The sequence below is a fragment of the Capricornis sumatraensis genome, chromosome 9, assembly GCF_032405125.1.
Source record: "Capricornis sumatraensis isolate serow.1 chromosome 9, serow.2, whole genome shotgun sequence".
Classification (NCBI taxonomy): domain Eukaryota; kingdom Metazoa; phylum Chordata; class Mammalia; order Artiodactyla; family Bovidae; genus Capricornis; species Capricornis sumatraensis.
This window is the reverse complement of record NC_091077.1, coordinates 48,689,855-48,705,326: the sequence shown is the minus strand read 5'-3', so window position 1 is coordinate 48,705,326 and position 15,472 is coordinate 48,689,855. Positions and strand designations below refer to the sequence as shown.

General features: G+C 39.7%; 1 protein-coding gene across 1 annotated transcript in view; it reads left to right on the top strand.

The window, feature by feature from the left end:
* KLHL3 (kelch like family member 3) overlaps nt 1–15,472 on the top strand; it is a 77,099-nt gene that overhangs the window by 40,179 nt on the left and 21,448 nt on the right. The window contains exon 5 of the mRNA XM_068980233.1: nt 9,185–9,334. Within this exon, the coding sequence (XP_068836334.1) occupies nt 9,185–9,334 (150 nt within the window). The remainder of the gene's footprint in view (nt 1–9,184; nt 9,335–15,472) is intronic.

Genomic DNA, 15,472 nt, shown 5'->3' with positions numbered 1-15,472 from the left:
AAATATTTAAAAATATTGTGCCAAGTGTATAACATAGTATATCTTATTTAAAAATTTGTTCTTGTCATAAAATATGCATAATATAAACGTCATCCTTTTAGCCATTTGAAGTGTACAATATAGTGGCATTAATTGCACTCATTGTGCTCTGCAACCATCACCATACCCATTTCTAAAACTTTCTCATCATCCCAGATTGAAACTCTGCACACATGAGTACTCTCTGAATGAGTGCTTTGGGAGAAGTCGCTACTCATGCATTTTTCCTTCTTCCCAAGCTTTTAAAGAGATCCTCTCCCACCCTTGAAATTTTTTTTAACTGACCCTAAATGTTTATGATTTGTCCCAATTTGCCTTAGCCCCTCAGTGGGACAGAAAAAACCTTCCCAGAAAAGGGAGTGTTCCTGGGGATCGTCTGTGGGGAAGGAGGCATCCAGAGGAAACAGAGGTGTTCTCACTGACCCTCCTTTTCCTGGCATTTCTGACACTGCTCTGCAGATGATGGCCCTGGCCACATTCCCATTCCTAGTTACAGGTAAGGACCCAGGAGAGGCTCAGCCAGGCCTGTGCATGGCCACTCCAGGGCTGAGAGAGTTGAGATGGAAAGGCCCTTCTCATTCTCTGACTAGACCTGAGGGCTCATGGTCAGAACCCTTGTTTTGTTCATCATTTTCTCCCCTGAGGTTCAGCACTGAGCTGCTGAACCAGGAGACATTCAATCACTGTTAGCTGCTGAGTGGAACTGACCTTTGCCGATAACTCCCAAACACTCCAGCAAAGAAACCATGAAGTAGCCTTCGAGGATCACACTACCCCTTGCAAACATGTCATGTAGCAATCTGACCTGCACCCAAGGGCAGAGATTTGAGAGTTGGGGTACCAACATGGTTCATGCTTAGCTTTGCACATAAAATATTTAGGCTTAAGTCCTTGGCTGTAGAAAAAGGCATGAAGAAGTCACAACCCCAGCTTAGATGGGGTCCAAGTGGAGGTCAGTTGGTGGGACTTTAATGTAAGACATTCTTTCTGCTCTGATATGTTATAGAGTGCCTCACTGGCTGCTTCTCCCTGAGGCTTGTACAGTAGGAAAAGGGATATGAATTCTTCATGAACATCACCTTATTACACCCCGTGCCTACAAGAGCTGGCTGTTGGGTCCCACTGTCTTCCTGTCTCCCTCCCTTTCCTTCTCGCAAATGCCTGACCGTTTGCCTTAAACACTATAAAGTGTAGGTTGATACAAATGTAATTTTAGTTTAGGACTATGAATTGTAAATCACTGTAACTAGGCTTAAACATCTTTTTTTTTTCTTTTTAATTTATTGTTTTACTGAAGGATAATTGCTTTACAGAATTTTGTTGTTTTCTGTCAAACCTCAACATGAATCAGCCATAGGTGTACATATATCCCCTCCCTTTTGAACCTCCCTCCCATCTCCCGCCCATTCCCACCCCTCTAGATTGATGCAGAGTCCTTGTTTGAGTTTCCTGAGCCGTACAGCAAATTCCCATTGGCTCTCTATTTTACGTATAGCAATGTAAGTTTCCATGTTACTCTTCCCATATACCTCACCCTCTCCTCCTCTCTCCTCATGTCCATAGGTCTATTTTCTATGTCTATTTCTCCATTGCTGCCCTGTAAATAAATTCTTCAGTACCATTTTTCTAGATTCTGTATATATACATTAGAATATGATATTTATCTTTCTCTTTCTGACTCACTTCACTCTGTATAACAGGTTCTAGGTTCATCCACCTCATCAGAACTGACAAATGTGTTTCTTTTTATGGCTTAGTAATATTCCATTGTGTATATATACCACAGCTGTTTTATCCATTCATCTGTCAATGGACATCTAGGTTGCTTCCATGTTCTAGCTATTGTAAATAATGCTGCAATGAACAACGGGATACAATTTTCAATTTTGGTTTCCTCAGTGTATATGCCTAGGAGTAGGATTGCTTGGTCGTATGGTAGTTTTATTCCTAGTTTTTAAAGGAATCTCCATACCGTTTTCCATAGTGGCTGTATCAATTTACATTCCCACTAACAGTGCAAGAATGTTCCCTTTTCTCCACACACTCTCCAGCGTTTATTGTTTGTAGACTTTTTGATGATCGCCATTCTGACCAGTGTAAGGTGATATCTCATTGTAGTTTTGATTTGCATTTCTCTAATAACGAGCAGTGTTGAGCCTCTTTTCATGTGTTTGTTAGCCATCTGTATGTCTTCTTTGGAGAAATGTCTATTTACATCTTTTCCCCACTTTTTGATTGGGTTGGTTGTTTTTCTGGCATTGAGCTGTATGAATTGCTTGTATATTTTGGAAATTAATCCTTTGTCAGTTGTTTCATTTGCTATTATTTTCTCCCATTCTGAAGGTTGTCTTTTCAGCTTGCTTAGTTTCCTTTGCTGTGCAAAAGCTTTTAAGTTTAATCAGGTCCCACCTGTTAACTTTTGTTTCTATTTCCATTACTCTAGGAGGTGGGTCATAGAGGATCTTGCTTTGATTTATGTCATCAAGTGTTCTGCCTATGTTTTCCTCTAAGTTTCTGGTCTTACATTTTGGTCTTAATCCATTTTGAGTTTATCTTTGTGTGTGGTGTTAGGAAGTGTTCTAATTTCATTCTTTTACATGTAGCTGTCCAGTTTTCCTAACACCATTTATTGAAGAGGCTGTCTTTGCCCCATTGTACATTCTTGCCTCCTTTGTCAAAAATAAGGTACCCATAGGTGCATGGGTTTATTTCTGGGCTTTCTATCTTGTTCCATTGGTCTATATTTCTGTTTTTGTGCCAGTACCATACTGTCTTGATGACTGTAGCTTTGTAGTATAATCTGAAGTCAGGAAGGTTGATTCCTCCAGCTCCATTCTTTTCCAAGACTCCTTTGGCTATTTGGGGTCTTTTGTGTTTCCATATGAACTGTGAAATTTTTTTCTTCTAGTTCTGTGAAAAATGCCATTGATAATTTGACAGGGATCGCATTGAATCTGTAGATTGCATTTGGTAGTATAGTCATTTTCACAATATTGATTCTTCCTACCTAAGAACATGGACTATCTCTCCATCTGTTTATGTCATCTTTGATTTCTTTCACTAGTGTCATAATTTTCCAAGTAAAGTTCTTTTGTCTCCTTAAGTAAGTTTATTCCCAGATATTTAATTCTTTTTGTTGCAACAGTGGATGGATTGATTCCTTAATTTCTCTTTCTGATTTTTCATTGTTAGCATATAGAAATGCAAGCGATTTCTGTGTATTGATTTTGTATCCCACAACTTTGCTAAATTCACTGACTAGCTCTAGTAATTTTCTGATAGTATCTTTAGGGTTTTCTGTGTACAGTATCATGTCATCTGCAAACAGTGAGAGTTTCACTTCTTTTTTTCCAATTTGGATTCCTTTTATTTCTTTTTCTTCTCTGATTGCTGTAGCTAGGACTTCCAGAACTATGTTGAATAATAGTGGTGAAAGTGGACACCTTGCTTGTGTTGTTCCTGATCTTAGGGGGAATGCTTTCAGGTTTTCATGATTGAGAATAATGTTTGCTATATAGGCTTATCATATATGGCGTTTACTGTGTTGAGGTAGGTTCCTTATATGCCCATTTTTTGAAGAGTTTTAATCATAAATGGGTGCTGAATTTTGTCAAAGGCTTTTTCTTTATCTATTGAGATTATCAAATGGTTTTTATCTTTCAATCTGTCAATATGGTATATCACATTGCTTGATTTGCACATATTGAAGAATCCTTGAATTCCTGGAATAAACCCAACTTGATCATGGTGTGTGAGCTTTTTGATGTGTTGCTGAATTCTGTTTGCTAAAATTTTGTTGAGGATTTTTGCATCTGTGTTTATCAGTGATATTGGCCTGTAGTTTTCTTTTTTGTGTGTTGTCTTTGTCTGGTTTTAGTATCAGGGTGATGGTGGCCTCATAGAATGAGTTTGGAAGTGTTCCTTCCTCTGGAATTTTTTGAAAGAGTTTTAGAAGGATAGGCATTAGCTCTTCTCTAAATGTTTGATAGAATTCTCCTGTGAAGCCGTTTGGTCTTGGGGTTTTGTTTTTTGGGCGATTTTTGATCACAGATTCAGTTTCAGTGCTTGTGATTGGGTTGTTCATAATTTCTATTTCTTCCTGGTTCAGTCTTGGAAGATTGAACTTTTCTATGAATCTGTTGATTTCTTCCGGATTACCCATTTCATTGCCATATAGTTGTTCATAGTAATCTCTGATAATCCTTTATATTTCTGCATTGTCTGTTATAACCTCTCCTTTTTCATTTCTAATTTTGTTGATTTGATTCTTCTCTCTTTTGTTCTTGATGAGTCTGGCTAAAGGTTTGTCAATTTTGTTTATCTTCTCAAAGAACCAGCTTTTAGTTTTATTAATCTTTACTATTGTATCTTTTATTTCTTTTATATTTCTTTTTGCTCAGATGTTTATGATTTCTTTCCTTCTACTGATTTTGTTTTTTTTTTTGTTCCTGTTTTTCCAGTTGTTTTAGGTGTAAAGTTAGGTTGTCTATTTGATGTTTTTCTTGTTTCTTGAGGTAGGATTGTATTGCTATAAACTTCCCTCTTAGAACTGCTTTTGGTGCATCCCCTAGGTTTTGAGTTGTCATGTTTTCATTGTCATTTTTTTCAAAAAGTTTTTGATTTCCCTTTTTATTTCTTCAGTAACCTGTTGGTTATTTAGAAATGTGTTGTTTAATCTCCATGTGTTTGTGTTTCTTACAGTTTTTTTTTTCAGGTAATTGATTTCTAGTCTCATAGCATTGTGGTCAGAGAAGATGCCTGATACAGTTTCAGTTTTCTTTAATCTACTGAGGTTTGATTTGTGACCCAAGATGTGGTCTGTCCTGGAGAATGTTCCATGTGCAGTTGAAAAGAAGGTGTATTCTTCTGCATTTGGATGGAATGTCCTGAAGATATCAATGAGATCCATCTCCTCTAATGTTTCATTTAAGACTTGTGTTTCCTTATGAGTTTTCTGTTTTGATGATCTGTCCATTGGTGTGAGTGGGGTGTTCAAAGTCTCCTACTATTATTGTATTACTTCCAGTTTCTCCTTTTATGTCTGTTAGTGTTTGTCTTATGTATTGAGGTGCTCCTACCTTGGGTGCATAGATATTTACAGTTGTTATGTCTTCCTCTTGGATTGATCCCTTGATCATTATGTAGTGTCCTTCCTTATCTCTTATTATCTTCTTTATTTTAAGGTCTATTTTGTCTGATATGAGGATTACTACTCCAGCTTTCTCTTGCTTCCCATTTGCATGGACTGTATTTTTCCATCCTCTCACTTTTAGTCTATATGTGTCTTTAGGTCTGAAGAGGGTTTCTTGTAGACAGCATATATATGGGTTTTGTTTTTGTATCCATTCAGCCAGTCTGTGTCCTTTGGTTGGAACATTTAATCCATTTACATTTAAAGTAATTATTGATATATATGTTCCTATTGCCATTTTCTTAATTGTTTGGGAGTGAGTTTGTAGATCTTTTTTCTTCTCTTGTATTTCTTGAGTATATAAGTTCCTTTAACACTTGTTGTAAAGCTGGTTTGGTGGTACTGAATTCTCTTAATGTTTGCTTGTCTGAAAAGCTTTTTTATTTCTCCATCAATTTTGAATGAGATCCTTGCCAGGTACATCTTGGTTGTAGATTTTTCCCTTTCAGTACTTTATATATATCCTACCATTCCCTTCGGGCCTGCAGAGTTTCTGCTGAAAGTGTATAGGGTTTCTCTTAAGCATATGGGGTTTCCCTTGTATGTTACTTGTTGCTTTTCGCTTGCTGCTTTTAATATTCTTTCTTTGTGTTTAGTCTTTGTAAGTTTGATTAGTATGTGTCTTGGTGTGTTTCTCCTTGGGTTTATCCTGTATGGGACTCTTTGTGCCTCTTGGACTTGATTGACTATTTCCTTTTCCATGTTGGGGAAATTTTCAACTATAATCTCTTCAAAAATTTTCTCATACCTTTTCTTTTCCTTTTCTTCTGGGACCCCTATAATTTGAATGTTGGTGTGTTTGATATTGTCCCAGAGGTCTCTGAGACTATTCCCAGTTCTTTTCATTCTTTTTACTTTATTCTGCTCTTCAGAAGTTATTTCCACCATTTTATCTTCAGCTCACTGACTCGTTCTTCTGCTTCAGATATTCTGCTATTGATTCCTTCTAGAGTATTTTTATTTTTAGTAATTGTGTTGTCTGTCTGAGTATGTTTATTCTTTAATTCTTCTAGGTCTTTGTTAATTAATTCTTGCATTTTTTTCTATTTTGTTTTCAAGGTTTTGATCATCTTTACTATTATTATTCTGAATTCTTTTTCAGGTGGTTTGCCTATTTCCTCTTCATTTATTTGGACTTCTGTGTTTCTAGTTTGTTCCTTCTTTTGTGTAGTATTTCTCTGCCTTTTCATTTTTTTTTAACTTATTGTGTTTGAGGTCTCCTTTTCCCAGGCTTCAAGGTTCAATTCTTTGTTCCTTTTGGTTTCTGTCCTCCTAAGGTTGGTCCATTAGTTTGTGTAAGCTTCATATAGGGTGAGATTTGTCCTGAGTTTTTGTTTGTTTATTTTTCCTCTGATGGGCAAGGCTGAGGGAGGTGGTAATCCTGTCTGCTGATGATTGGGCTTGTATTTTTGTTTTGTTTGTTGTTTAGGTGAGGCATCCTGCACAGGGTGCTACTGGTGGTTGGGTGATGCTGGGGCTTGTGTTCAATTAGTTTCCTTTGCATGAGTTCTCACTATTTGATACTCCCTAGGGTTAGTTCTCTGGTAGTCAAGGATCTTGGAGTCAGTGCTCCTACTCCAAAGGCTCAGGGCTTGATCTCTTTACAGACTGTCCTCAATGGATTTCCCTTCTTTGCTGAGCTTCAAAGCTTGTTTTCCTAATAGGCAAAGTCCAAGGTCACAAGCAATAAGTGGAAAAGGCGAGGTGCGAATACAAGTCTGCCTCCCCCCAGAGCCTGTGCTCTACAAGACCCAGTGGCATATGACGGCATCCACAAGGAGACAGCATGAAGGAATTGATTTCTTTTGGCTGTAGTCAAAATATCTTTAAAATACCAGGTATAAAACATTTTCAGTCCACCAGATGCTTATTTAATTTTGAAAAATCAATGTCTATGAAGCTGCTCTGAGAAGTAGTTTTGTGTTTGTTAATGCCTAGTGATATTCTTGAAAAAGCAGAAGGAAACTTCAGGCCACAACAGGTAGAAACTGAGAAGAAAAAGGCTCTCTTCTCTAATACTTGGTCATGAAAATCCTGATTCATTCTTGCAAAAATTGTACTGGATCATCACTCAGATATCTTACCAAGAGTTCAGTCTAGAAGTCATATGAAAGGGGAAGACTGACCAAATCAGAAAGTACCTACAGAATGGTAACCGGAATGCTGGGGCTTCTGAACTTCGCATAAGGAATGACTGAAGTAGCTGGGAAATATTCAGCCTTCCAAGATCTTGGCAGCTAAGAAATAAAAGGCAGAGGGAGGGAGCGCAGAGCAGGAACAGCACCTAGGCATGTGCCCATAGGGGTGGCTGTCTGAGGTTCCTGGGAGCAGAGGGCAAAAAGTCTTGTGACTGGATAAAACATCTTTGTTAATCAAAATAGAAACCATTACCATCAACACATTTTTGCTAGTGAGAAATAAGTTTGTTTATTCCTGTAGCGTAAAAATCCATGCTTCAGGATTCAAAGAACTCTTGGAAAGCGTTTTCTGCCTCCTGCTGGTGGTGGCAGTGTTTTCCCTGCAAAAAGTTTTTGAGATGCTTGAAGAAGTGGTAGTCAGTTGGTGAATATGGCGGATGAGGCAAAACTTCATAGCCCAATTTGTTCATCTTTGAAAGTGTTGGTAGTGTGGTTTGTGGTCGTGACTGAGTGTTGTCATGGAGAAGAACTGGGCCCTTTCTGTTGACCAATGCTGGCTGCAGACATTGCATTTTTGGGTGCATCTCATTGATTTGCTGAGCATACTTCTCAGATGTATTGGTTTCACCAGGATTCAGAAAGCTGTAGTGGATCAGACTGGCAGCAGACTACCAAACAGTGACCATGACCTGTTTTTGGTGCAAGTTTGACTTTGGGAAGGGCATTGGAGTTTCTTTGTGGTCTAACCACTGAGCTTGTTGTTGCCAGTTGTTATATAAAAGCCACTTTTCATCACACATCACAATCCAATTGAGAAATTTATTGGAAGTTCATTGTTATTGTATAGAATAAGAGAAGACGACACTTCAAAGCAATGATTTTTTAAAAAATATTTTTGGTCGGCTCATGAGGCACCCACTTATCGAGCTTTATCACCTTTCCAATTTGCCGAACAACCATAGAGTGGTTGGCATTGAGATCTTCAGTAACTTCTTATGTAGATGTAAGAGGATCAGCTTCGATGATGGTTCCCAGTTGGTCGTTGTCAACTTCCGATGGCTGGCCACTGTGCTCCTCATCTTCAAGACTCTTGTCTCCTTTGTAAAACTTCTTGAACCATCACCGCACTGTATGTTCATTAGCAGTTCCTAGGCCAAATGCATTGTTGATGTTGTAAGTTGTCTTCACTGCTTTACAACCCATTTTGATCTCAGATCACTCAAATTTGGTTTTTGTCTAACATCATTTCTATAGTCTAAAATAAATATAAATAGCAAGTAATTAGTCATTAGCAAAGAAAATATAAAGCGAGAAATGCACATTAAAATGATATATAACATAACCACATTTATCCAAGAATGTATTCCAATTCAAACAGCAAAGTTCAGCAATACAAAACTGCAATTACTTTTGCACCAACCTAATACATTCCAGTCAGGGGCCATGTGGAAAGAAGCCTTAGGGAGAATAAATTGTCTTTATATTATTTACATTTACAAGAAAATACAACATGTGAGGTTGTGGGATACTTTAATATGCCTGCCTTGCATCTTACAGATGAGGAAACTGAGGATCAGAGGAGGTAAGTGGTAGAGCTGGGATTTGATGCCAGAGCTTCATCACTTACTCCATTGCACTCTTGAGATGCAGGAGGTGGGCACCAGGCTATAACTCTGGACCTTGGTCTTGGGGTTTGAGACAATGCGATGTGGGAATGGATGAGTGTGGGAGCACAGGAATGACTCAGCCCAGGGAGATGGCTTAGGAAATGGGGCTGAACTCTGCCCCGGGATCACCTGTGGGTTATTACCTTTAGACAGTTGAAGAAGAAGCTTTGATAAAGAATAACAACACCTGTAAGGACTTCCTCATCGAGGCCATGAAATACCATCTGCTCCCTCTGGATCAGAGGCTCTTGATTAAAAACCCAAGGACCAAGCCCAGGACTCCAGTCAGCCTGCCCAAGGTAAGTCCTAGCCCACTACCAAGAGGTGAGACTGTGACCTGGGAAAATGGCCTTGCACACCTGCCTCCAAGTCTCTCCTCACCCATGGCTGCCCCGCATCTCAGTTATATTTAGCACCTAGGAGATGGAGTCTGCTGGTTCTTCTCGAGTCTGCTGGTACCTCTCTCTTCCAGGGTCTTCCTTTCCTAAGAGTGTCAAGGTAACTTTCAGTGTCACCAGGGAGTTTTGAGAAGAACTCAAGCTCTTGTCTTCTTCTCTCTTTCTTGTTTCATACCAGGGTTTGGGCTCTATTTCATTTGGAAGCAGAGGAATGGCTGTGCAAGTTTTGACTTAATGGTGGCCACAGCAATCCGCTCTCCAGGCCATCCTTTGAGTCAGAATAGCCCTAGTCTAGTTTCTCCCCTCACCACAGAGCCAATAAAGACAATTAGGGCTGCCAGAGGAGAGAAGGGCCCTTGAGGAGCCCAACAGGTAATAAGGCAGGGGAAAGGGATGGGGGAAATGAAAGCATGTGAGGGAGCCAGGGGGAGGGAAGGGTGAGCATAGCAGGGGACCATGATGGAGAGTCTATGCTGGGTGCTGGCTGCTCTGGTTCCCTGTGAGTCCCCTTCTCTCCCCGGTCCTCCGGTCCCTCACCTCCAGAATGAAAAGAATGCTGCAATATATAGTCTGTAAAGTTCTTTCTGGCTTGGCATTTGCATCATCTTTCCAGGATCCTAACATACGAAGTCTATGGGGGAGGTCCCAGCCAACCCAGGAGGAAGGGTGGAGGAGAGGGGTGAGTCATGTTGGCTCATCCATTACAAGCAGGTGAACTCGGGGGTTATGTCGACCCTCACCTTGCCCTCTTCTTCCCCTTTGTGGTTTGCCTTACTCCTCACCTGCTGCTTCCAGGAAGGGTTTCACGGGGCTCAAGAAGCATGTTGTCCAAGACTCAATGTTCTCTCCATTCTGTCGTGTGACACCGGATCATGGAGAACATAGTGGCTGCAATGTGAATGTCCCAGATAATAATAGAAGCAGCTGACATTATTGAGTACTTACTGTGCACCAGGCAGTGAACTGAAGGTATCACACAGAAGGTAGAAGTAATTATCCTAGTTCAGCAAGGAGGAAGCTGAAGGCCAGAGATGTTAAGGAACTTGCCTAAAGTCAACATAGCTAATGTGGTAGAACCCGATTTTGAATTGAGTTTTTCTCCCCCTCCAAACCTATTCTTGAACCCATACCATCTTGCACCTGCTCCACCTTTGTAAACCTGAGAGTTTTACCTACCTGTTTGACACCTGTTGCCAGTGCTGGCTAGAAGGGGAACTACAGGGCATGGACTGCTGTCTGATAGACCATTTGCCTTACTGCATGTTGATGTGTTTTATTTTGTTGGAATATTGCATTGAAATGTCTTCATGTTTTTCAAAGTGAAAATAACTTTATTATAGAAATATGTGCTCATTGTAGGTTATTAAAAGGATATTGCAGTTTGGAAATAAAGTAAAAACCACCTGAAACCCCTCCACCCAGGGACAATCACTTTGGTGAATTTCTTCTGGACATATCTCTGCACACTTATTCACAAATAAATCAAAACACACACTTTTAGATAAATGGATTCTTGCTACACAGATTGAAATCTTTTTTTGTCTACTCAACCAAGTGTCACAGACTACTTCAGTGTTATCAGTATGGGTAAAACCAGCATTTAAATTGTAATGGGGTACAGCATTTAATTGTATTTATGTACTGTTATTTATGTAACTATATTGATGGGCCTTTCAATAATTTCCATTTTTAGATATCTAAACATTTATATGTCAGATATCCTTTTAAAGAGGGCATCTTGTTTTGGTTTGCTTTTCTTTAGCTGTGAGTAAGGTTAATCTTGGTTTCATGGGATTTTTGACATTTGTTTTGGGTGGGGCATGGAAATTTCTGTTCATGTCCTTTTCCCATTTTTTTTTGTTGGACTGTATGTTTTTTTTATTAATGGTTTTTAGATGTGCTATTAAAAGAGTTTAGGTCTTTGTATGTATTTTAATATTTTTTTTCTTAGTTTTCAGTTTGTCTCTAAATTTGTTTATAACATTTTGAAATCCTGAAAAAATAATAGGTAGTCAAATTGATCTGTCTTCTGCTTGATGCACTTAGAATGGTTTTTGTGCAAGGAGTGAGAGTAGGAATTCAGCTTTGTTTATATGGTAAGTCATGAGCCAGTTGCTTCAAAGTTATTTTATTCAGTAGTCTTCCTCTTTCCCATGGACTTGAATGTCACCTTCAATTATGGTCTGAATTTCCACCAGCTTTGTTTCTGAAGAATACTGATTCTAAGGTACACTGTTGCATTGTTTTGTGTGCAGGCCGTTTCTTACACCCTGGGTTTTCAGCTGGCCTTGTTGCTTGTCTGTGACTTTTCTCTTTGGAAGCTGAGTTTCTCATCCTTTCTGATATCAGGGTAATGATGTGTTTTCCCGGTGAGTGTATTCTGGAGCTAAGGAAGTGGTGCATCACTGGCCCATTTGCTTTGTGTGGTAACCATAGCCAGTGACCTCTCCTTTTTATAGGCTCCCCATCTGGGTGTTGCTACATACACCCACAAAAAAAAACAGTTTTGAAAATCAAAGCCAAGTGTGTGTCTGGGCCTGAACTAAATAGCCCGACCTCCGACCTCAGCAACATACCTTGTGCCCCTTCCCAGATACTTTGTCTGTAGTTGAGCAGAGTCCACCCCTTGTTTCAGGAAGCCAAAGATGTCCCCATGTTGCCTCTACTCCTTGAGAACCATTTATTTTCCAATGAAATGTTTAGATTTCTGGGCACACAGCCTTCTACAGGCGACTGGAACCATGATTTCCTTTGAATCTGTTGTAGGGACTTAAAAAAAAAGGCATGGCTACTCTTTGCCTCGTTGTTCCCCCAACTTTAATCTTTGAATGATGTAAGATTGTATTGTCCACCCTGCTTCTCAAACTCTTACTCCTGTCACCACTGTGTGGGCACTTGAATTAACAAGATCCCTACTGCAGGGTTGAGGAATGGGGTGTGCTGAGGGGAGCTGTCGCTGTGAAGATTATAGACTGAGCTCATTAAACTGTGACAGAAATAGGTCAGTGTGGTCATATCTCTACTCTACAGAGTTCACTCAGAGAGGTTAAGTGACTTGCCAAGTTACACAGCTAGAGAGTATAGAGCTGGGGTTTTAACAAGGTGTTCCATTACAAATTCTCATGCCAAACTGCCTCCAGGAACAGGTTTTCAGGTTTTGGTGGCAGATGAAAAAAGATTCTTTTCTTTCTCCTTCTTCTATTTTTTTCTTTTTCCTTCTTTCCTCTCTTCCATTTACCCTTTCTTCTCACCTTCCCTTCATTTTTCCTTTCTTTTTTTCTTTTTCTTTTGCAGCAAAATATTCTTTCGTTACAGCACTATAGTATCTCATTCATCTTATTAAAAGATGCATTTCTAATACATTTATTTCTTTAAGTCAAGACTTTATATTTTTAGTGCACTTTTAGATTCATAGCCAAATTGAGGGGAAGGTAGAGATTCCCCGTATACCTTCTGCCTCTATAGTGTGTAGCTTCCCTCATTATCAACATCCCAGATTATTTTCTTTTAGGTTTATTGAGGCATAATAATTTATTCACAGTAAAATTTGCTTTTTTTTAGGGATGCAGTTTGATGAATTTTGACAACTATACACAGTCATATAACCATCATCTTCATCAAAATATGGAATATTTTAATCACTCTAAAAAATTCTCTTGTGTTGCTTTGTAGTCAAGCCCCTTCTCCCACCCCCACCTCCTGATAGCTACTGATCTGATCTGATTTCTGTCCTTACAGTCTTCTCTTTTCTAGAATGTCATATGAATGTCTTTATGCCATATGCAGCTTTTTGATCTTGCCTTATATCTCTTAGCATTATGTTTTTGGGATTCATCCATGTTGTTTCATGCATCAGGAGTTCATTTCTTTTTATTTCTAAGGAATAGTCCATTTTTTGAATGTATTATACTTTGTTTATCCATTTTTCAGTTGATGGACGTTTGGTGTCCAGTCTTTTGGCTTTTACAGATAAAGCTGCTTTGAACAGTCACTTATAGATCTTTGTGTGGACATATATTTTAATTTCTCTTGGGTAAATACATTCTTTTGGGAGTAGGATTGTTGGGCTGAGTGGCAACTATATGTTTAACTTTTTAAGAAATTGTTAAACTATTTGTTTAGATGATGGTGCCATTCTGCTTTCCCAGCAGCAATGTATGTGAGTCTTTGTTACTCCATTGTCTCACCATACTTGTATTATCTATTTTTTAAAAATAAAAATTGGCTGTTCTAATAGGTATGTGGTCACATCTCACTGTGGCTTTAATGTAAATTTCTCTGGTTATTGATGTCAAACATCTTTTCATGTGCTTATTTGTCATTTGTAGCTTCTTTGGTGAAATCTGTGTTCAAATCTTTTCACATTTAAAAAATTATTTTCCAATTATTGACTTCTAAGAGTTCTTTATGCGTCTGGTCAACTCAAAGTCTTTGCTTTTGACCATGACATGGTACTAACCCCACACGGATGTTGGTAGCAGGTCTAATTGCCGGGCATGTGCCAGGCACTGGGCTGAGTGATTTACATCTGTTACCTCATTGGATTGTGAAGCCTGTCATCATCCTCTCTTTTATGCATGAGGAAACTGAATCTTGGGTTATGTCACCTTCTTGCTATGTATTTTTATCACTTTCTGCATTATAGATTACCATAACTTTGGTGGCTTAACACAGCAAGCGTTTGTTATCTCACAGTTTCTGTGGGCAGGGATCCTGGAGGGGCTTAGCTGTATTGTCCTGGTGCAGGACCTCTTGTTAGGCTGTAGTCAAGCTGCTGGTTCGCACCGCAGTCCTCTCCAGGCTCATTTAGGGAGGATCTGATTCTAAGCTCACTCTCGTGGTTGCTAGTAGGCAACAGTTCCCCACCCCATGGCCTTCTCCATAAGCTACTTGGGTGTCCTCAACACATGGCAGCTGACTTCCCTCAGAGTGAGTAATTTCTACAGTAAAAGAATGGGAAAGCTCGCCCATGACGGGAGCTGTAGTCTTTTAATAACCTTCTCTTAAAGTGATATTCCATCACCTCTGCTATGTTTTATTTGCTGGGCGCAAGTCAGCAAGTCTAGCCCACACTCAAGGGAAGGGTGGTGATTAGGTTCCATGTCTTGAGTGGAGGAGTACCAAAGAATTTGTGATGTGTCTATAAGCATAGCTAGTAAATAGCTGAGCTGAGATTTAACAGAGTGATTCCAGACCGTGCCTCCACACTTTACAAAAGCATTTTAGCTGAATACTGGGTAGAAAGAAACCCAATTCTTACCCTCTGAGGACTTTTAAGAAGTCCTTTTGAGAAAGTGAGGTAGAAATATAGAAGTGGCCAAATGAGGAAGAAGAGAAGTTAGGAGACAATGGGGCTCCCTGAAAGAGTGGCCACAGGAATTCCAGGGGCCAGCAGGTTTGGGCTTTCATGAGTCCAGTCCAAGTTGGCTTTCTGACAAAGCTGACTTTGAGAAACTAAGTGGTGGAGAAAGATTTGTATTGTTTCCAGCAATTCTCAGCAGTGAACTGTTTGCCAGCCAAATCCCCTCCCTGGAAGAAGCAAGACTCTGCCTTGAGATAGCTGCAGAGGCTAATAAGGGATTTTTTTCTTGTGCCTCATACACACTGATCATACTGACACATTCAAGCCAGAACAGCTAATAGCCTCATCTGAGCTCCCACACATTCACCGCCCAGCACTTTCCCCACGGCTGGGTTGCCATGGACAACTAGGGGCTGTCTCCCAGACACTCAGAACACTCCTACATTACCATGTGCTGCAGATGGTAGCAGAGAAATGAGATTTCAGGAAGATGGAAATAATCCCTTTAGAGATGTACTGAATGTGGCACTTTTCACTGTCATCTCAGTTCAGCTGACATCTCTATTAAACTTTCAGATGACACCAAAAGCTCATTTGGGCTGATGGTGGGTGGCATCCCCCTAGGTTGGGCTGTCCTGCTTTCGGAAGATAGTGTTGCCAAGGCTTGTTGGCAGGGTGGGTCGGATGACTTCTCTCCTGGGCCAGGCCGGTGATTGGACACTGCTCTTCCCTCATCT